The sequence below is a fragment of the Peromyscus leucopus genome, chromosome 8a (assembly GCF_004664715.2).
Source record: "Peromyscus leucopus breed LL Stock chromosome 8a, UCI_PerLeu_2.1, whole genome shotgun sequence".
Taxonomy (NCBI): Eukaryota; Metazoa; Chordata; class Mammalia; order Rodentia; family Cricetidae; genus Peromyscus; species Peromyscus leucopus.
Window position 1 is genome coordinate 39,712,276 of NC_051085.1, and position 22,744 is coordinate 39,735,019.

At 44.0% G+C, this 22,744-nt stretch overlaps 1 protein-coding gene across 1 annotated transcript; it reads right to left on the reverse strand.

Moving 5' to 3' along the window:
- Positions 1–997: 997 nt before the first annotated feature.
- On the reverse strand, positions 998–7,392 carry Hebp2 (heme binding protein 2). Its single transcript, XM_028861763.2, has 4 exons — positions 6,937–7,392; positions 6,331–6,466; positions 5,436–5,616; positions 998–1,672 (listed from the first exon to the last, which is right to left on the reverse strand). The coding sequence occupies exons 1-4, from the start codon at positions 7,078–7,080 to the stop codon at positions 1,474–1,476; spliced, it is 660 nt and encodes a 219-aa protein (XP_028717596.1). The 5' UTR covers positions 7,081–7,392; the 3' UTR covers positions 998–1,473.
- Between the last annotated feature and the right edge of the window lie 15,352 nt (positions 7,393–22,744).

Genomic DNA, 22,744 nt, shown 5'->3' on the forward strand with positions numbered 1-22,744 from the left:
CCTGGTAAGAGAATGAAAGGAAAAACCAGGTCAACCTCTGCCCTTACAGTTTTATCTGGGGCAACTAGTTTCCCCTTCTATAAAATAATGATGCTCACATGTGGATTATTCTGAGGTTTGACTGTGAGGATTCAGATGAGGCATTCAGAATAGATTACCTAGAAACTCGTAACTACCGGGGCAGATCATGGTCTAGAGCAGCGCTCTCAACCTATGGGTTGGGACCACTTTGACAAACCTCTATATCTAAAACTATTTACATTATGATTCATAAAAGTAGCAAAATTAGTTATGGAGTTGGGTGGGGGGATCACCACTACATGGCAGCATTAGGAAGGTCAAGAACACTGTTCTAGAAAGTTTAATTTTACAAAAACACCTCATAACATTAAAGTTGGAGGAATCTCATGCATCATTTCACCCGATCCAATCTACTGGCTCCTCAGCCTCCTCTATGATTATTTCTCAACAAGTGACTATGTGGTTTCCGCTCACACAGTTAATGAGAAGTAGAACCATGCCATTTGTGAGCAGTTTTAATTATCAGGACATTCCTGAGGTCTAACCTGCTTTACCCCCTGCTCTGAAAGTCGTCATCCTAGGAGCCCACATTAGCGTGAGAGTCCTTTCCATGACAGCTGCCTGGAACCTGAATGTGACTTGATTGTCCCAACAATAAGACCTGACAGCCCAAGGAGGCAAGGCTTTCCAGACTCCTTGATTTTGCAGCAACCCACACTTGGAAGGAGTAAGAATTTCCATAAAACCTCTAGAAAGACTACATGCAATACTTCGAAAATTCCAGTGAATATAAAAATTAGGTATTTGGATGTATTTCTTCAAAAGGCACACCTGTCAAGTGGCAGAGGAAGTCTCATCATTTCATCAATGTATTTTCTTTCTGCAAATTCTGTCAACACTTGAAGGTAAGAGCTTTCTTTATCTAGGGACTGGTAGCTGGACTGAGGCATGGATTCAACAGAAAAAAAAAACGTAATCGAGGCAGCAGTAAGACTATTTAATTTTACTTCTACACAGTACAGATCTTGAACATTTTTATTGCTATTATATGGAAGGTAGAGCATTCAAATGTCCTAAATCCAAGCAGAAGAAGGCAACTTGATTGTAATAGCCAGGATAAGAGGGAAATGGCATGGCTTTGCCCTGGATCCTCACAGAAACAGAGGCCATCTCACTTAGGACCCATTCATAGATTTGTCTTGGTACCTGGACCTAAATAAAGTGTCTCAAAAAGGCACACTGGAAATAAGCATGATTTGGGATGGTATTTAGGGTAAGACACCCCAGAACAGCAGTTCTCAACTTGTGAGTTGTGGCCCCTTTGGGGGGTCACATATCAGATATCCTGCACATCAGGTATTTACATTATGAAGACACTAGATACTTCACTTAAGGTGCTGTTGATGTCTGCATTCAACAGGAGTTCTGCCCCTGACAGTGAGCTTCATTTTCTTACTCGTTTTCTTTGGAGGGCTCATTGGTCTGAATCAGCCACACTTCGTTATTTCTATCAAGTAATTGGAAAGGACTACTGTAGCCGGCAGTATAAAAGACCCTTTCATTGAAAACTTTTCCTTCTTCCCTCAAAATGTTTGCTAATGTTAAAAGTTGTTCTTGATTCCTTTGGCCACTGCAGAATCCGTCAAAAGACCTACGGAGGAGAAAGTGATTGCACATGAGTGATTTTACTATGGATACCAATGCTAGTCTGAGATGAACAGCGGAGTCTGGGGCCCTAAAAGCTCGATGAAGTGACTTCCAGGCAGCCACTGACCTTCCTGCCCAGGCTCATGAAGTTTACTTAGGAGAGACCCAAGGAAACTCTTAAGTCCCATCCATTGACGTACTGGAACTTACATCTTCTCGTGCAGACTAATGTGTACAAAAGTCATCCTAGGGCCTTATTAAAATGAACATTGAGGGTGTGTAGCACAGGGCCCAAGTGCATTACTAGGAACTTCCCAGAAACAAGCTGATGTTGCAATCTAGAGAACCACGCAGAAACCCCCTCAGACACTCACCCCTCTTCCACACTCCAAGTCCCTCATCTCCCTCCCCACCCCTCTCTCTCTCTTCTCTCTTATATACAATGCAGGCTGCCCTGAAAGTCCCTATGCATCAGGGAGTCTTGCTATATAGCTCAGACAACCCTTAGAGGCACTATATTATTGTAGTGGGATATTTGTAGACTGTGTGAAGATGTATTTTCTGTGATTGGTGTAATCAAAAGCTGAACGGCCAAGAGCTAGGCAGGAGGAATAGGTGGGGTTTCCGGGTAGAGAAAGGAAGAGGAAGAGATAATCAAGGCGCAGGGGAGATGCCAGGAGACACAGAAGACAGGAGGTACAGGATGACAGAAAGATAAAAAGCCTCATGGTAAATCGTCGATTAATAAAAACAGGTTAAGTTATAAGAGCTAGTTGGGCAAGCCTAAGCTAAGCTAAGGCTGAGTTTTCATCATATTATTAAAAGTCTCCATGTCTTTTGTGAACTGGTGGCCCAAAGAGAAACCTGACCACATTCTGCAGCTGGTGTTAACCTCAAGCTCATGACCGTCGTAACTGAGCCACCCCAAAGCTAGTGTTGTGGAAGTGTGCCACCAAGGTGGACTTCTGTGTGCCATGTTTCTTTTGTTCTGTTGTTGCTGCTGCATACTCTGGGGTGGAGTCTTAGTTGCTCAGGCTGTGGCAGAACTCTCAGGTTTAAGTTAACTTCTGCCTCAGCCTCCTAAGTACCTGGGACTACAAGAGTGTGTCAACAGAGACACTCAATCAAATGCTTCCCCTTTGCCCTCTTCCGGGGCAAGGAGAACAGAGTGGGTTGCGGATGGATATAACATAATTTGGATGTCTACACATTCATAGTCCAATGAAAGAGAACAATGCTTGACAGCATCGTCTAAACCTCCTGAGAAGTATTTTAACAGAGACAGGATCGAAGGGCTCTCGGAATACTAAGGATGGGACTCAGTTCAGGCTAGTAGGCGCCTTCTGAGTTGGTCTTAGAATGAAGGATGGTTTTCCCTGAACAGAGGGAGAGAGGGATGAGAAAAATGGAAATGCCAGCATACAAAGGGAAGAAGAAGATGAGTCCAAAAGGACAGCTGAAGCCAGAAGCAAGAACTTTGCATATTAACCTATGTCCCTTCGGGATGATGCTACAGGATGCTGAGCAGAAAGGAATCTGATCAGATCTGGGTAAGAACTAGACCAAGAGACAGATCAGAGGGATGGAGCTGCTACACAGATGGGAAAGGAAATAACAAAAGTTTAGTAAAGTGCATAAATAAAAGTATTCCAAGAAGAAGTCACAATAACACATTGACCTGCTGAAGTATAGGACACGCAAGTACAATGGTTTTCACTTAGAAGGTTAAAAATGAACAAAAAGTATTTTTAATATGCTTCATTGGTATAAGTTTTCTTACTAATGTGCCAATGCAAAAACAAAAACCAACCAAACAAACAAAAAAAAACCCCATCTGGCAGCCTCAGATGAAAGAGGATCCTTCAAAGAAGAGCAAAGACCTTGTCTATCTATTCAACAATGTCTCCCCATACCTAGAGGCATGCCAGCAGAGGGCTGGGCCATCACAGACAGTCTCTAGTCCAGCTATCTCTAATGGAACTGTGAGAGAGGGCACACCATATTAGAAGAGTGACTGGGATGTAATTGTAGCCTGGTGGAATGAATCTACAAGGAGGTGACTCTAAATCAGTGGTTCTCAACCTTCCTAATGATATGGCCCTTGAATACAGTTCCTCATGTTGTAGTGACCCCCAAACCATAAAATTATTTTGCCACTACTTCATAGCTGTCATTTTGCTACTGTTATGAATTGTAATATAAATACCTGACATGCAGGATTTCTGATACGCAACCCCAAAGGGGTTGCAACCCACAGGTTGAGAACCACCGCTCTAAACCATGGCAACTTTGCTGGGCTTGGGGGTACCCAAAGTCAAGGGAAACAGCTGTGTGGGGGCATCAAGAGCCTAATTCTGTCCTGTAAAGCTGTAGAGGTCCAACCCCCAGTCCAATGGACCTGAGGGGCGGTGGGGGCAGAGCCTTGAGTCAAAAAGATTAAAGTCTTGAGATCTGAGTCTTGTTGAGGCCCATTACTTTTTCTTCCCTATTTTCTCATTTGGAATGAGGATGTCTCTCCCATGCATGCGTTGTACTTTGGAAGCCTATAGCTTGTTTGACTTTACAGGCCCACAGCTGGTGAGAATTTGCTTCAGGATGAATCATGCCTTGAGTCTCAGCCAGATTTTATTTGGATGATATTTAAATGAGTTTTTTGAGTCAGTGCTGAAAAGAGCTAAGATTCTGGTGTTGTGGAATATTTGTTTACATTGTGTGAAGATGTGTCACTGTGATTGGCTTAATAAAGAGCTGAACGGCCAATAGCTAGGCAGGAGAGAATAGGCAGGCCTTCTGGGGAGAGAGAGAGGGACTCGGGATGAATCTAGACCCACAGGAGAGATGTCAGCAAGACACTGAAGAAGTTGGACATTCGGTACAGAGGAGAGGTGACCGAGCCATGTGGCAGAACATAGTTTAGTAGAAACAAGTTAATTTAAGTTATAAGAGCTAGTTGGGAAAGAGCCAAGCTAAGGCTAAGCTTTGTAAGTAATAGTAAGTCTCCATGTTGTTATTTGTGAGCTGGTGGCCCAAAGGAAAATCTGACTATATTCTGGGGCTAATACAATGGAACTGAATGTATTTTGTATGAGAAAGACACAAAGTTCATGTGCTTAGGGACAGAATGCTGTGGACTGAATGCCTGTATCTCTCAAAAATTTATATTGAATTCCTAATGTGATGGTTTTAAGAGCCTCTGAAGGGTGATTAGTTCATGGGGGTTGAGCCCCCATGAAAGGGATTATCACCCTTACAAAGAGGATCAATGGTGCTCATCGGAACCAGAAAATGGTCTGTCCCTGGCCAGTCACTAAAACTCTCAGTGCCTTGAACTTGAACCCAACTTTTAGAAAGAACTCCAAAACAAAAACAAAACCCCAAATTTCTGTTTCTTATAAGCTACGGAGTCTATAGTATTTGTTGTGGTAGCCCGAACAGACGAAGATGACATCGTAGACTGTTTTTTGAAGGTATTATTATTCAGGTCTCCCTAGATTAGAGGAAAGGGTGACCCTATGCTCTGGGTGATATAATTTGTGCTATGTTTTATATGTGGAAGGTATATAATAGACTTCCCAGTAAATAGACTATATCTTGAAATAGCCCTCAGTGACATTTTAAAACTGAGCCAGTGGGAAAACACCATGGCTGCATTAGACTGTACTTATAGAAGGGTGAGAAGCCTGCTTGCTATAGGAGCAGGCGTAGGAGCTGAATGGTGAACGCACACAGGTAGCAGTCAGCAGGGCTGTGAATTACCTACCACTTACCGCACAAACACGGTCATTCCAGCTCTGTCTTCAATGAAGACATCCGACTCTGCAGGCCGGGGTGGATCAGATTGCTGCTCGGAGGGGACACGCAGGGAGATGGTAATGGTAGACTCGCTGAAAGGGCTGGAGCCGGCCTCCACACAGCTTGTCACAGGAGCGGTCAGCTTCAATTTCATCTCTGCACCGCAGAAAATGAAAGCACCTTTCGTGTGTACGTGTGGTTCATGGGAATCTTTCAATCTGTTTTTTTTATGTGACTTTCTTGATTTACTTTACAGCGCCCCCGTAACTAGGTACCCTCAAGATAATGTCTCATCTTTTAAAGAGGGGTGGGGGGTGGAAATGACGATTATTCATAATCTACATTTTCTGTAGTGTTGTATTCTGGGGTTAATGAATTCTATTTTTTAAAGAAGAAATTACAGAAAAGATGGGACAATTAATCATCTTTGCTTTACAACTCAGAAAATGAGGTCCTATAGGCTAAGAGACCTGAAAGTTACACACACACACACACACACACACACGGGGTGGGGGGCGGGGAGAAAGAGAGGGAGTGTTAATGACTTGCGGCTCATTCTCTTACACATTTTCTTGTTCTGGGGTATCACTAATTATCATTCACAAGTTATTAGAGACATTTGCCACAGGTAAGGACTTCTCCCTAGTTACAGAGCCTTATTTCATACAACAAAATTGGGGACGAATAGAATTGAAAAGTGGAACCCAGCCACAGCATCTTCCTCTCTAGCTACCACTAAGGTTCCTGAGGCCAATCGTGTATAAAAAACAGTAGGGTTTCAATGGTCTGGTTATTCATTCTATGACAAACGAGATTTCTTCAGTAAGTTTAAACTCAATAGCCTCAGGATCTCAGAGGCTACTTTTTTACCTTTCTCGTTTTTGCCTTGAATGTAGCCATTCAGTTTTGTGAAGCCAGTCTGGATGGCTGAATCCCAGTCCATAGACTCCACACAAGTGCTGACCCACTTGGCTGGTCCGTAGTGTCGGATCTCATAACTTCCAGGCTGAAATGGAACACAGCAAATTTCCAGAAACAACTCCCAGACATCGGGAGGTGAGAGTCAGCAATATGGGTAACCTTAACTCTCGTCTACCAGGAGACTGCGGGCTATAAGGCTGCTGGGGCCTCAAGGTCTAGCCTGAGCTTCCGGTCTTTAAGACAAGAAGGGACTCTCCGGAGATGCCCCTATGGGACGGAGGAGCTGATACTGCCCTAGGGCCAGCTTAAAAGAAACAAGCATCTCTTACATAGAACTGATGGGTGTCCATTGCAACTCTCTACTTCCCCCACCCTAGACAGGAAGTTGAGCATGACTCTCACCTGGGGTGGGGGAGGGGGTCAGGTAAACAATGCATCTCCTGCCTGGTTTAAGCAGGGTCTAAAATAGTACTTTTTACTTAACTCTATGGGACTCTTCGATCTCATAATAAAGAAGCCCAGAAGCAACCCTTGTGGGCCCTAAAAGACACCTACCTGGGGGTCTGTGTCCTCCGGAGCCTTCCAGCTCGGCATCTCCACGACGGGCTCCACTGCGTCCACGGCCGGCTCCACTGCGTCCACGGCCGGCTCCACTGCGTCCTCGGCCGGCTCGAGGTCTGGCTCTGGCTCCTCGGCCATGGTCAGGGACAGTTCCCAAGGGGCGCACGCCTGGGTCGTCTGTCCTGTCTATGTGCACTAAGCACCTTGTTCTGAGTCCCCGCCCCACGGATGCACCGCCTTGCAGCCCTTACTGGGGGGTCAGTAGGACACTCCCGGGTCTGAGCCGCGAGGGGGCGTTGTGATCCCGAGGAGAGCTGGCCGCACCCCTCTGCAGGGATAGGGAGATGGGCCAGGATCCGCCAGCTGGCCTGTCGTCACCCGGTTCCCCTGCAGAGTCCCTGCCGCCCAGATCTTCGTTTTGCAGAGCCTGGCTGTGGGTAGCAGTGGGCGGGGCCTGAGCCGGGCACCCTCAGTTTCTGTGGAACCGGTTCCGGCGCCTCTCCCTAGACTTGCGGATACTGCCAGCTCCTCTGCAATACCAGTCTCTTCCCCGACACAGCAGGGGACCACCTGCCCCTCGGGGGCCACTTGACGGCCAGGGCTCAGAGATTACCTGGAGCTAGTGCTTGCTGTTGACTCTGACCCATGCAGTGGGTTAGACCCTGGAGTCCAAACTGGGATCAGCAGCCCCATTTATACCTGTAAGGCAGCCAGGGTCCCCCAACAGTCTTCAAGGCTGCTCAAAGTGGAAAGTCAGTGGAGGCCCAGAGTCTTTGGGAGGAGTCTCCGGCGATCTGCTTTCTTGACTTTTTCCACAAATGATCTGAGGCACATAGTCATGTCATCAGCACTTGGGGGCGGGCGAGAACACACAGCAGTGCTTTTTAGACATTTTCCTTAGTTTCTTATTTTTTTCCAAAAGATTTATTGAAATAAATTCATATCTAATGCATCCTTTTATTGTCTTTAACATTTTTATACCTGTATGCAATTATATCTTGATCATATCCACTCCTCCCTCTCCCCTTCAGCTCCCTTAAAGATTCCCCCCCATCACATCTCCCTCCCAGCTTCAAATCGTTTTATTATTTATTTAGCCCACTGAATTCAACTAGTGCAATTTGCATGCACTCTAACGGAAGTCATCCTTTGAGGCACTGGGAACCTACCAATGCCCACACTCCTAAAGAGTAGCAAATCTTCACGTCCCAGCAGCCACTAACAGACACTGACTGCTCTTGGGGTAGGGCCTCACAGGTCCTCCTCACTCATGCATCACGTGTATGTGTATTAGTTTGCCCCTACTATTCAGTGAACCAGACATGGTCATGCGCCCCCGCAATCCCGGCACTGTGGTTTGGAAGCAGGAAGCTCAGAAATTGGAAGTGATCCTTGACTACACACCAAGTTTGAAACCACTACCCTCCAAACCCCCCACCCCACCCCCGGCTTTGTGAGAATGCCTCAAAAACAGGAAATCAATAATAATAATAAAGTATACTGCTTAATGGCTTTTCAGTCTATTTATGGAGTTATGCAGCCATTACAATGCTAGGACTTTTTTTCAATCAATACCCCACCTCAGCCTTTAGTCTTTACTCAGCCTTTTTGCCACTTAGTTGTTTGTTTTTTGTTTTGTCAATTTGGTATAAATTAGAGTCATTTGGGAAGAGGGAACTTCAACTGTGAAAATGTCACCATCAAAGTGGCTGGTAGGCAAGTCTGTGGGGCATTTTCTCTGATTAATGATGAGTGTGGGAGGGCCCAGCCCAACTGTGGGTGGTGCCACCCCTGGGCAAGTAGTTCTGGGAAATATAAAGAAGGTAACTGGGGCTGGGAGTGGTGGCATCCATGGCCTTAATCCCAACACTCCCCTGGGGAAACACAGGAAGATCTCTGTGAGTTTGAGGCCTATCTGGTCTATGAAGTGAGCTCCAGCACACCCAGGGCTATGTCAAAGAAAAAAGAAAGAAGAAAAAAAAAAAAAAAAAAAAAAACAAGAAAAGGAAAGAAAGGTAGCTGAAGGTGAGCGAGCCTGGGAACAAGCTGTGTTCTTCCATGGTCTCTGATTCAGTTACTGCCCCAGGTTGTAGATTCCCCTCAATGATGGACTGTGGTATGGAAATGTAAGCCAAATAAACCTTTCCTTCCCAAGCCACCCTTGGGTAGTGTTTAATTATGGAACAGAAGGCAAGCCAGGACCCTGACCCCTAATTCCCAGAGCCATCCTCTAGGAAGCTGCTAACTTCACTGATCTTTGTTTGGATGGTTTGGTTGGAGACCCAACACTCTAAAAAACAAAACAGGGGGCCTGTCCACTCTGCAGCTCCCGTCCTGGTGGGTGACTCTGTGTTTGTGTCATTTCTGGAAAATGTCCAGGAACTGGGGTGCTGTAAGAGTCTCCCCAGGTCACCGAGTCCACACCTACCTTCTGGACACTTCATATGAGTAGAATCATGGCAGTGTATATTCCTTGTGATGAACTTCCTTTGCTTAAAATATTTTCAGGTTTCAGGCATGTTGTAGCATCACTCTTTTTTATGTTCAAATAATGCCTTTTATAAACATTTTGTTTATCAGTTAGTAGTTGGTAGTTAATTGAGTTGTTTCAACTTTGGACTGTTAGGAATAATGCTGACATCAGCATTTGTGCAGGGAGGGGCAAAGAGAGAGAGAGGGAGAGAGGGAGGGAGAGAGAGAGAGAAGAGAGAAAGATATATAAAGATATACATATGTAAAGATGTATATGTATAAAGATATATATATATATGGAGAGAGAGAAAGAGAGAAAAAAGAAAAAGAAAGATAGAGGAAGGAAGGGAGGGAGGAAGGAAGGAAGGAAGGAAGAGAAAACACAAATTGTGTACAGGTTTCTGTGTGGACATAGGTTTTTCATTTCTCCTGGGTGGAATTTGTGGGTTCAGTGGTGGGTTTACTTAGAACTGCCAAGCTGTTCTTTAACAATTTGATGCTCTTACCAGCAGAATATGGGTGCTCTATTTCCCTGCATCCTCAACAGTCACATGGCTTTTAAAGATTGTAAGTATTTTGTGGGTATGCAATTGCCTTTGTAGACGTGATTTCTATTAAGCAAAATTCGGTGTTTCACAGTGTTCCATTCAATGGCGTTTAGCACATTCACTAAATTGAAAACCCAGCACCACTGCCTAATCCCAGAAGAGTCTACCACTGCAAAAAACAATCCCACAAAGCTGAACGGTCACTCTCCCTTCTGACCCGTACCCTTGTCCCAACCCCATGGCACCCAACCGATCTTTCCTTTCCAAGTCACGTTTGGGGAGTGTTTTTATCACAGCCACAGAATCCTATATTCTATAGATTTGCCTCCTCTGAGCATTAGACGCTCATAGTGTGCGATCCACTGTGACTGGCCTCTTTCACTTACTGGGGGTAGTGTTTTTAAGCTCTACGCTTGCTACGGCGTGGATCAGTCCTCTGTTCCTGCTCACTGCTGAAAAATAGCCCATTGTTTGCCTGGTAGTTTAAGCTATTTTCTTTCTTTGCCGAACTGTGCAAAGACCTCAGGCCACACACTGCTGTCTAGGTGTTACATCAAATCTATTATTATTCAGAGTTAAGCTTGAACTATTTAGTGCAAGCTCAATAATGCGTTTTGACATATTTTAGAAATTTTGCCTTTTTACATTATCTGTGCATCAGATGTGGGCTATTGTTGAAGATGGCCTCAAAAATTGAAAATAATATTTTATTGCAGGGTTATTTTTTTAAAGAGAAAAAGGAAGTAATGTACGATGCTAAGGTTCCCCCGCCCCCTTTTAATCTGCAGAATATCTTTTTTGGGGAGAGAGACATTTTACTTGCAGAAAAACAAGCCGGTTGTGGAGGTATTCTTGTTACACTTCTGAAATATGCAGCTCATAGAGATGCCAGCAGGTCACTAGGATGCCTTTCTATTTTTGAAAATGATGATTAGTCATATACAAGAGCAGAAGAAAGGCAAGGTTTATTGCAATTTAGGGGGATTGTATTTTAGAACAAGTTGAATACAATCTAGAACAGTCATCTTTTACAGCTATGTTACAAAAATCATTACGTTTCTTACTAAGGAGTTACGGTTAAATTGTCCTATTAGCTTAAACCTCACCAAAGTTTTATGTGACACCACAAAGTATTTATTTACTTAAATGAAAGTGTAGTGGGGTCCCTTTATATCAAGGGGTCTCCACTGTTAATCCCAACTGGGGAAGGAAGTACCAGGTGCCTTCCAACTGTCACTGTGGCTGGATCTTCAGGTCTGTGGTGGTCACATTTCACACAGTTCCCCATGACTGAGATCAGTGAATCCTGAACCTTTACTATAGGGCAATACAGAGTAGTTTCCTGCGAACTTCTGGCTACATTTTTTGTCAACCAATCAGTACCTTACTTGTTTTATAAGATCCCCTACTAAATGTATATAAATGTGTATGTGTACACACACACACACACACACACACACACACACGCACGCACGCACGCACGCACGCACGCACGCACGTAGAGTTGATTTATAAACAGTGAACTCGTATGCCTGAATGAGGCTTCTCTAGCACACATAACTTCTCCCCAAGGCTTTTTAACAATCTTCTCTTGCACTGAGAGGCAGTAGGCAGTGGCTGTACCTGGAGGTCCTTGAACACAGAGAGAGACTCACCAGCCAAGAATGCATGGAGGAGGAAGCCATGACAGTGAGTGGATTGTGGACAGGACATTGTTAGAATGTGAGATCTGTAACAAGATGGCAGAGCTGCCTCTCTGACCTTAGTGAGGAAGGTATGCACTGGGCAATCCAGAGGTGTCCTTGCTCTGTGCATGTCCAGGAGAGACTGGAAAGTGTCCTGAGTACTGACCTCTGCTCTCTCCTAGCAGCTCCAAACTCCTCTACATTCCTCCTACAGAGTAGTCCCAAGGCTCACAAACTGCATGCCAGGCTCACCACCCCAGTATTAGCTCCACTTTTTCCTGTGTTGATTACTTTCATTGGTGTTGTTTAAAAAACACTGACAAGAAGCAACTTCTGGGGTTGATTTGGCTTAAAGTTTGTGGAGCTACTGCATGGAGATGGTGGAGAGGGCATGTTCATAGGAGAGCGAGGTGGTGTGTGGCATCGTAATCTACCGTCAGGAAACAGAAGATGGAAAGTGGGGCCAAGCTCTAAAACTTCAAGCCCACCTGAGCTTCAGTGGCCTACTTCTCTAGTCAGCTCCCACCCCCTAATGGTTCTACAGTCTCCCAGAATGACGCCATTGGCTGAAGACCAAGAGATCAATCTCATGCACCCATATGGTGTATGTTACATTCAAATGTCAGTAGCAACTATTTGGATAATTCCAGCCCCTTTCAAGGAGTCACTTACAGATACCCTCATGTCTTAATGGAGTCAGATCCTAGGGGTCCTGAAGAAAATGTGGGCCATCCCTGTAGTGCCCACAGAATCTGTGAGGACAGGAAAAGAATAAGAGGGGCTGGAGAAATGGCTCAGTGGTTAAGAGCACTGGCTGCTCTTCCAGAGGACCCAGGTTCAATTCTCAGCACCCATGTGGCAGCTCATAACTGTCTGTAACCCCAGCAATTTGACACTTTCACACAGACAAGTGTGCAGGCAAAACACCAGTGCTCGTAAGATAAAAATAAATAAACCATTAAAAGATAAGGACACTTTTATGATACTGGAGTGATGTGATTTTTTTTAGAAATTATAATTTGATGAGCATTTACTCTGGATGGAGCTGTGGTAGGGGCGGGTATTGAAGTATTTTATCAATAAATAAAGTTTTTTCCCCTGGCCTTCACATGTCTTAATGTGGAGTCATTTTTTTTTTTTTTTTTTACTGTGGGATTATGTTTTTGCCCCCACACCATAATTACATATTTGATTGTTAAAATTGATTCTACCATCTCAAATGCAGTAATTATAAAGTAATCATGAGTGGTTCCTTGGAATACTAGCAATAAACATCATTTTTCCTCTTGGTTGGCATCTCCAGTTTTGATGAGAATTAGGACACTTTTCTATTATTTAGACTCCACACAACCTACGAGGCTCATTTTTCACTGAGCACTTGCTCAGCAGAAGATAGATAATTGCTTGATAAATGATGAATGAATGCCAAGCATAGGATTTATTGGATACATAGATAGCTGTTGAATGTTTTCAGGAGCACCTGTGAACAAACCATCTTTTTATGCACTACAGGAAATGGAGAGAAATGTGTTGAATCGTGGGGTGAAGGGTGAGAAAACGGAAATCTAAAGGTGCAAATGCTTTTACAATTAAAAACACCGATTATAGTCAGAATGAGACTTGTATGGCTTCTGGGACTTAGAGGCCGGCTGTATTTGCTTTAAAGGGTTTGGGTTTTGGGGAGAAGGGAGATGGCTCAGTGGTAAAGGATGACTACTCAAGCATGAGGGCTGGAGTATGGATCCCCAGCATTCACATGAAAGTGGTGAGCATCCGTAATCCTAGCACTTTGGGGCAAGACAAGCAGATCCTCAGGGCTAGCCTGTCTAGCTAGAACAGGAGCTCAAAACACTGAGAGACTTTGCCTCAAAGCATAAGGTGGAGAGTGATAGAGGAAGACACTGGCCTGTGGCCTCCACAGGCACTTGTATACTCATGGACATACATGCATGCTCATACAAACAACACACAAGTTTTAAAAAGGGTTCCTGCTTCTGAGTAAAATTAGACTACTAAGTATTTCACAACGAGATAGTGTATGTTTTCCAAAGCACTGAGAGGGAACCTAGTCCTTGAACATCTAAGAGAAAATGGTTCTATTAATAACTTGATCCAAGATAGATTGCTAAAGACTTCAAGCAGCTAAGTGAACCTTCCGCTCTTCAATATGGAGCGTTCAATGTAGCTGTAGATTCATCAATCACACCATGTCTTCTTCATTGGGACACATTAAAGAACTGGCTCTTATTTCCTTATTTCTAAACAATGATTTTTACAAAACAACACATTTATTCTTATGGATATTTCTTCTTGCTCAGTTTACTTTGAGAAAAAGCATCTCCCAAGAATGAGTAGACCTCAATAAAAAGAGCGAGCAGGAATCAGGTTGACCTCTTGATGACCTTTATAGAAGTGTTACAGTGTTGCACTGTCCGTTTCCTCCCAACATATACACAAAACAGTTCATTCTAAGTCTGTTTATGCTGCATAGTGGTCTCTCGGGTCATCCTGTGCCTGAGTATTTTGGGGTTTGCTTGTAGGAGCTCAGATCCAGACAGGCAAAAAGAGGTGACTGGTGATTGAGAATTGAAAAGGTTCATCAGTGATGTCTAGGACACTAATGGCTTCTCAAGCTGTCTTCTAGGAAAGGCCATTTATTACTTCTAAAGAGCATTTCTAGGTGGTTGGAGAGATGGCTCAGTGATTAAGAGCACTGGCTGCTCTTCCAAAGGCCTGGAGCATCCAGATGAGGTGCCTTACAACTCCAGCTCTAGGGGACCCCAGCTGCCTCTACAAGCACTTCAGTGCATGTGTGCATGCACACACATGTACACACACACAAATTAAATGTAACATAAATATTTTTATATATTAAATTATAATTTAATTTTGTATTAAATATTAAATATTAAATAAAATATCTAGTTCATTAACCAATATGTGACTATTTGCAGGGGTTACTGGCAGCCCATGCTGTGTGATTCTTATTCTATACATTAAATCATTAATTCTACACTAATTTGGGTATTAGCAATCAGGTAAAACAATGTCTTGTGTGGGTGTTTCATAAAGGTTAATTTGCTATAAGTGTCTTTACTCTCAGTTTCTCTAGTTATCTTAGATTAGTAACAAATGATTTATGAGCCAGAACTAGTTTGTGGATCATGTTTTGAGGATTGCTGGTTTAGGTGACTGTCTCACTTGGACCAGACACAGAGTCTCATTCCATTTGGCCATACATTACCAATGGTTCTCATACTGTTCTACCATACATTACCAATGGCTCTCACACCATTCAACCATACATTACCAATGGCTCTCACACCATTCAACCATATATTACCAGTAGCTCTTACACCCCTCAGCCATACATTACCAATGGCTCTCTGGATACTTAGCTTGTATTTGTACTCATGAAAGATGATTGATACATATTACATGGAGTAGATGATACCCCCTTTTAATATATTACTTTGTATTCATTACAATATATATGTGTGTGTGTGTGTGTGTGTGTGTGTGTGTGTGTGTGTGTGTGTCTTCATTTGACTGTATTTCCACCATGTTCAAGATGTCTCCACTCTAGGGTTGTAATTTGTTTTACAAATTGACTAGTAATGAGTCTAATAATGAGTTGACATTAGCTTCTTCAGGCATGAAAATTTAATAGATGAGTGCAGACCAGCTGGAATCCTTTCATGTGCTTTCATAGTCAAAGCTCCTCAGGCCTCCCCTTGAAGTACAGCATACTCAAAGCCATGTTTCTGTGTTGCTGTACATATCTGTTCTACGTGTGTATGAACTGATTTTTTTTTAATACCAGTTAACAGGATGTGGGCATCAGTTCCAATGTAAGTAAAACTCCATTGTCATCATGGCGGGGTGCATGGTGGCATGCAGTCAGGCATGGTGCTAGAGCGGTGGCTGAGAGCTACGTCCTGATCCATAGGCAGCAACCAAAGAGAGCAAGACATTGGGGCTGACATGGAATTTTGAAAACTCAAAACCCATCCCCAATGACACACTTCCTCCAACAAGGCCATACCCATTCCAACAAAGCCACACCTCCTAATCCTTCTAATCCTTTCAAACAGTTCTACTCCCTGGTGATGAAGCATTCCAATATATGAGCCTATGGGGGATGTTCTTATTCAAACCACAGCAGCAGTCACTCTTTCACCAATCAGAAGAAGGTGCTTCCTTCTTGACTAAAATTCACATTGAAGAATCTATTTTCAGTCAAGCTTGGCTACTTCCTGTCTGTGTGGCCTTGGGCACATGATTCAGCCTCACTGAATCTGTTTCATTTATAAAAATAGACAAGGTTGTAGATTGGATGTGAAATGTCTCTATAAACTCACAAATACTTGCTTCCTAGACAGTTGCACTAATTTGAAAGGTTGTAGAAACATTTGAGGGTAAAGCCTTGTAAGATGAATTGCTAAATGATTTTATTAATATAAAAAACCTGAAGCCAGATACTGGGGTGAAAGCTGAAGGATCAGAGAAGCAGAAAGAAGCCACATTCTTACCGCTAGGAAATCCCCAGCCGAAGAGAGAGCTACTTCCTTTATACTCACACCTTATATACCTTTCTGTGCCCTGACATCTTACTTCCTCTCTCCACCCAGCTACATCCCTTCCTCTTTCTGCCCAGCTCTATCTTTCTGTCTGTCTGCACAGACCACCAAACCTCTATGGTTAACCAGTGTGGGAGTAAAGGCTGGTGCCACCACACCTGGCTCTGTTCCCAGTGTGGCCTTGAACTCACAGAGATCTGGATGAATCTCTGGCTCCCAAATACTAAGATTAAAGGCGTGTGCTACCACTGCCTGACCTCTATGTTTAATGTAGTGGCTGGCTTTTCCTTCTGATCCCCAGATACGTTTTATTGGGGTGCACATAAAATATCACCACAGAGCCTCACTGGAGGAACGGGTCACTGGAGGACAGGTCTGGAGGTTCATAGCTCCACTCCCCTCTGCTTTCTGTTTTCTAATGGCAAACACAGTGTGGCCAGCCTCCTGATGCTCCTGTAGCCTAGCCTTCCCTGACGTCATAGCTAGACTGTTCCCTCAAACTGTGAGCCAAGAGATGCCTTTCTCCATTATGTTGCTTTTTATCAGTTATTTGGTTACAGCAATAAGAAAAATAACATATACAGATTTCACCTCTTGTGGTTTTTTTTTTTTTTTAAGGATTTTAAAGAAGAAATAACAGTTATCTCTTAACCCAGTACTTTGCATGTTGTGTCCAGGTCCATGGCAGTTATTCAGACAGCCTTTTATGAATAAAAGCTATGCATTTTTCATGACGTATTGTCTTAAAGATACTTTCTGGTTCACGGTAGGTTTTGTTAAGATGTGCACATTCTCCTCCGTGGCTTGATTGTATTCTCCCCCCCCCCATTCTTAATCTTTTCCAGCTAGAATTATTTCTCCCTCAAGTACTTCTTAGCTGTTAACAGTTTAATTCTTCTGGATGTGAATTATTTTTTTTTCAATGCTGTTATTTCTTGGCATGAGAACAATTAGTGCTACCAGAGTTTTTCCAGTTATGTCAACATTTAAATAAGAATATACTGCGTGTACTTGCTCCTCATACCCTTCTGAGACATCCTGGAAGGATCCAGTTCTCCTTGGGAAGGTGTAAAGCATCATGAGAGCACTGGTGAAATCTGCTATAGTACTGTTGGGGGGCTTCTGAAGTCCCACCCTTACCTTAGGAGCTATTGGAAGGTGGATGGCTGATGGTTGCTGGGAGAAGGAAAGTCACTTTTCTTTAGGGGTGTGGCTCCTATTGGGATTCCATGCCCCAGTGGAGAGTCCTGTACCCGTGTGCACATGGGTAGCACTAATTGGACTCAGTGGGCTTAATTAATTAATTATGAAAGGAAGATATGAAGTTGAGAGGAGGATGTGATTGGATGATCTTGGAGGGAATCGGGGTAGGGGAAAGGGTGGTACATTGTATGGTGCATGTATGAAATTTTCAAATAAAAAAGGAAAAACTCTGTTATAATCACTGTCAGTGTTAAGGATAAGTTAGTAAGTTTATATTATAAGCACTTGTCTCACGGTTTCTATTGTTATGAAAATAGAAACCATGACCATGACAACTCTTATAGAGGAAAACATTTAATAGGGTGGCTTACAGTTCGGAGGTTCAGTTTATTATCATCATGGTGGGACATGGCAACGTACAGGCAGACACAACACTGAGAGTCCTACATCTTGCACAGGCAACAGGAAGTGGCCTGAGACACTGGATGTGGCTTGAGCATATATGAGATCTCAAAACCCGCCTCCACAGTGACACACTTCCTCCAACAAGGCCATACTTACTCCAACAAAGCCATACCTCCTAATAGTGCCACTCCCTTTGGGGACCATTTTCTTTCAAACCATGACATTCCACTCCCTGGCCCCAAAGGCTTGTAGCCATATCCTAATGCCAAAATGTACAGTCTAACTTCAAAAGTCCCGATAGTCTATAACAGTCTCAAACTTATTTCAAAGTCTAAAGTTCAAGGTCTCTTCTGAGATTCATGCAGTATCTTAACTGTAATCCCCTGTAAAATCAAAATCAAAAAGCAGATCACATACTTCCGACATATGATGGCACAGGAGACATGTAATGCTCTATGAGACAAGCCCTGGATGGTTGAAAACACAGCTTTAATGACTGGAATTGGTAAAAAAGGAGCAAGACTATGATTAACTCATGTCCTTGATCCACAACGAATGTTAAGCAAATGACTATGATTGGCTAAGTAGGCATCCTCAGTGAGTTGTCTAGAAGACACCTTCCTGTGCTGTGTCCCCGCGTAGGCTGGAATATCAGGTCCCATAAAGCCTTTTCTCAATAGGGCCCCGTGTTTTTTTCTTACTTTCAGTACTTTGGGCTGGGCTATATACACAAAGAAGCAGCAGAGATACCATGGAGGAAAAAGGCGGTGAGATTCGGTACTAGTTTCTAATCTCTGGTGCTGGTTCCTGAACAGCCTTGCTTGTGATTGACAGCTGGGTCTCAAGCTCTGGGCCCAGCTTCCCAGCACAAAATCCTGGCAGCTTCCACCTGATGGCCGAAGAAGTGACCATGACTAGAGGCCTCAGGCCTGCCTGCCAGCAATACCCGCAGACCTGAATTTTCCCTGCAGCCCCGGCATAGCCTAATGGCTTAAGACTGCCTACTGGGCTTACCTGAAGGATTCCTGTGCCCCCCCCCCCAGATGCCTACACCTTCACGGTTCTGGCTGGCCTACTGTTCAGTTCCTGAAGAAAGCCCTCTAGGTGTCCTGGCTACCAAGCAGCAGCATGTGCCCAAATGTTTTTTTTTTTTTTTTTTTTTTTGTTTTGTTTTGTTTTTCGAGACAGGGTTTCTCTGTGTAGCTTTACGCCTTTCCTGGAACTCGCTTTGGAGACCAGGCTGGCCTCGAACTCACAGAGATCCACCTGTCTCCGCCTCCCGAGTGCTGGGATTAAAGGCGTGCGCCACCACCGCCCGGCGCATGTGCCCAAATGTATCTTGACCCCCAAATGCTGTCTCAATTTAGGCAGGTGTCCTGAATCCTGGCAGTAGCCATCGATAACTTTACCGTTCATCTGGATAGCTCATGAGTGCGCAGGGCAGGAAGAAGGGAAATTGAAATGGAAAAAAAAAAAGAATGAAGAGAGGGGGGGAGTGGAGAAGGAGCAGAGACAGGGAGCAGAGAGAAGTTTTCAAGGAGCCAGAGAGGAGAATCTGCAGGTCCTGGTCACCACAAAAGGTTCCAGGGAACTGTCTAGTCTTTACAGTCAAGGGACTCAGACTCTAGGCTTAGAGTTGTAGCATTTGTCCACTGCTAAGGGCCAGAAGCCCCAACATCCGAGGCCCGTATAGAGACTGTAACACTGGCAAGGGGAAGCCCACCATATTTGCTCTGTATAACATGAGAAGATCCGCTTCTCTCTGGCCACCGCTGACACTTGCTGCTGGCAAACACAGAAGGAAAAGAAAGGTGGTAGAGACCAGCGTTGCAGGGCTTCCTGCCCACCCACAATCTCTATCCCGGAAGAGTAAAAGAACCTTCATCCAACCAACGGGTGATCCTGCCTGCTGCTCACCTTGCTTATAAACTGAGTGGGCTACAGATGTGCGATAGGCATTTACAAAGAATGTTGGGTAAATCACAGCCGTATTTGAAAATCTAGTGTTCTATAAACACGTCCTTCTCATGTCCACAGTGAAACTCCCCTGTATTTCATGGCCCACTTACATTATCTGGCTTAATAGCTCTCACCCTTAATTTCCTATTACATCTCTGGCTTTATTTCTCTTTGACTAGTCTGGGTGAGTCCTGGGTTTCTCTGTTCCTTAAAGTACGTCAAGTGATTTTTGCTATGTAGTTGGGCTTGAAATTCCTTGGTTTGGTGACTTGAATGAGACAACTCCTCCGTAGGCTCCAGGATTTGAATGCTTGCCCTGCTGGTGGCGCTGTTTGCGGGGAGGTCCAGGGGTGGAGGCCTTGCTGGAGGAAGTGCGTCACTGGGGGTGGGCTTTGAGTTTAGATAGCCTTACCCCATTTCCCTTCCGAGGCCTTGCTGGAGGAAGTGTGTCACTGGGGGTGGGCTTTGAGTTTAGATAGCCTTACCCCATTTCCCTCCCGAGGTCTCTCTGCTTCCTGGTTTCACTTGAGGATGTGAGCTCTTAGCCTCCGGCTGCCCCGGCTGCCACTTGATGCTGTCTCCCTCCTGTGATGGACCCTTATCGCTCTGGAAGCATAAGCCCCAATAAATTCTTTCTTTCCTAAGCTGCCTTGGTCATAGTATCTTATCACAACAACAGGAAAGCAACTAATGTACTTGGTCTGTTATTAGGACCAGTGAATGTTTTCTGAGAAAAACCAGACAGTAAATGTTAGATTTGAAGGTCATCATACTTTCTTTGACTTTGGATTTTGGGACCATAGTAAAAAGGTCCTTGAGCCACAGATCTGGGGCTCAAGGACCTTTTTACTATGGTAAAATGATATAGTTTGTATCTGTGTTCCTGTTTCAGTTTGGAAGCATAAAGCATTTCGTTCCCTAGATTGCAATAGCATTGAAAATAAGTCTTAGTAGTTTTTAAAAATTATTTTATGGGCTTGGATGTTTTTCCTGCATCTTACCAGGAAAGGTAAGCATGCAGGATTGTCTTTCCAATGAGAAAGATGTGAAAAACAAACCCTGTTCTTCCATCTGGAAAGCTGGGAATTGATTAATAGCCTGCTGCTCTGAGTTTTCTGTTGGGATAAGCCATATCCAGTTCCTACAGCCAGGACCAGAGGTGGCTAGTAATCTAAATGACCCTTACAGCCAGGGGCTCCCCAGTCTCCTAAAACCAGGACCAGAGATAACCTAATAGTCTAAATGACCCTTATAACCAGAGGCTGCTCCAAGCTCCCACAACCAGGACCAGAGGTGGCTAATAGTCCAAATGACCTCTAGGCTATCTTCATTACCGAGACCAGGCCAGACCCTTCCATTAGGCCTGTAAGCTAGTCCAGGTAGACTGTCCATCGAACCCATCTTCTTGGAAGAAATGACATGTATCCTGAGTCGAGTGTCAATGTAATTAAGCTTTCTTGTGTTCTGGGGATTGAACTACACCAGGAAACGTTTTCCAAGTTGGACTCTGTTATAAATATGCTGACAATGAACCACCTGGTTTCACACTTTTTAGAAGTCTTGATCCAGGTTGACGAAGTCTATCTGAACTGAATTTTCATTCCCGTCTCTTTGCGCTGTTCTCTTCCCTGCCTGACACCTACAGAGACCCCCCCCTCCCTTAGAGAACAAAAATAGCCATAAGCAAGAAGAGTTGTCTGTGTTCAGTGACACTCCACTTCTAGACTCTGAAATTTGAATTCATGTAATTGTCACATGCCAGAAAATGTTCTTTTTATGTTTCTCAACTATTGAAAAACACCCTTGTGTCCTTGGAGGTATGAAAACAAGTGACAGGTAGGATTTGCCAAGTCCAGCCTTATAGTTTGTATCTGTGTTCTTGTTTCAGTTTGGAAGCATAAAGCATTTCGTTCCCTAGATTGCAATAGCATTGAAAATAAGTTTTAGTAGTTTTTAAAAATTATTTTATGGGCTTGGATGTTTTTCCTGCATGCATGGCAGTGTGCCATCCATGTGCCTAGTGCTCATGGAAGCCAGAAGAGGGCATTGAATCCCCTGGAACCAGAATTACTGACCGTCGTGAGCCATCAGTGCTGGGACTTGAATCCTGGTCCCCTGGAAGAACTCTGAACTGCTGAGCCATCTCTTCAGGGGCTAACAGTAAATGTCATCAAAACATTTTTTTTTTTTTTTTTTTTTTTTGGTTTTTCAAGACAGGGTTTCTCTGTGTAGCTTTGTGCCTTTCCTGGAACTTGCTTTGTAGACCAGGTTGGCCTCGAACTCACAGAGATCTGCCTGCTTCTGCCTCCAGAGTGCTGGGATTAAAGGCGTGCGCCGCCGCCGCCGCCGCCGCCGCCGCCGCCGCCACCACCACCACCACCACCCGGCTATCAAAACATTTAAAATATAGCAATGCTTGTCTTTAGAAACTGTAACTGTTGTCTTACTTGGTCTATGTGTAGCAAGCCCGGCCTAAATGGTTTAAAATCATATGAAAGAGTGAATGCAGGCTGAGTTACATACACGCTGCTCTCCTCAGCCATTAGTGCACATTTTTATTTTTCTGTTCTGTTACTCTCATTATCAGTCAGTGAATGATGCCTTGCCTCATGACTACAAGACAGCTGTAGAAGCCCCAGACATCTCATGCAGATATGACATCCAACAAAGAATACTTCATTTTGTGTGTGTGTGTGTGTGTGTGTATGTGTGTGTGTGTGTGTGTGTGTGTGTGTGTGTTTACATGCATGTCAAGGCTGAAGTTTAACATTGGGTGTCTTCTTTAATTGCTCTGTACATTATAATTAAAAAAAATTGTTTTGAGACAGAATCTCTCACTGAAAGCAGACATGACCAATTTGAGCAAACTATCTGCCAGCAAGTCTCAGAGATCCTCTTGTCTCTGCCTCTCCAGTGTTGGTGGAGTACCGAATAACGGACTTTTTAATGT

Coding starts and splice junctions, on each gene's coding strand:
- Hebp2 (XM_028861763.2), bottom strand. CDS start 7,080: ATGGCCGAGGAGCCAGAGCCAGACCTCGAGCCGGCCGAGGACGCAGTG. Junction 6,467..6,936: donor CGGAGGACACAGACCCCCAG/GTAGGTGTCTTT, acceptor GTTCCATTTCAG/CCTGGAAGTTATGAGATCCG. Junction 1,673..5,435: donor GGAATGACCGTGTTTGTGCG/GTAAGTGGTAGG, acceptor TCTCCTCCGTAG/GTCTTTTGACGGATTCTGCA.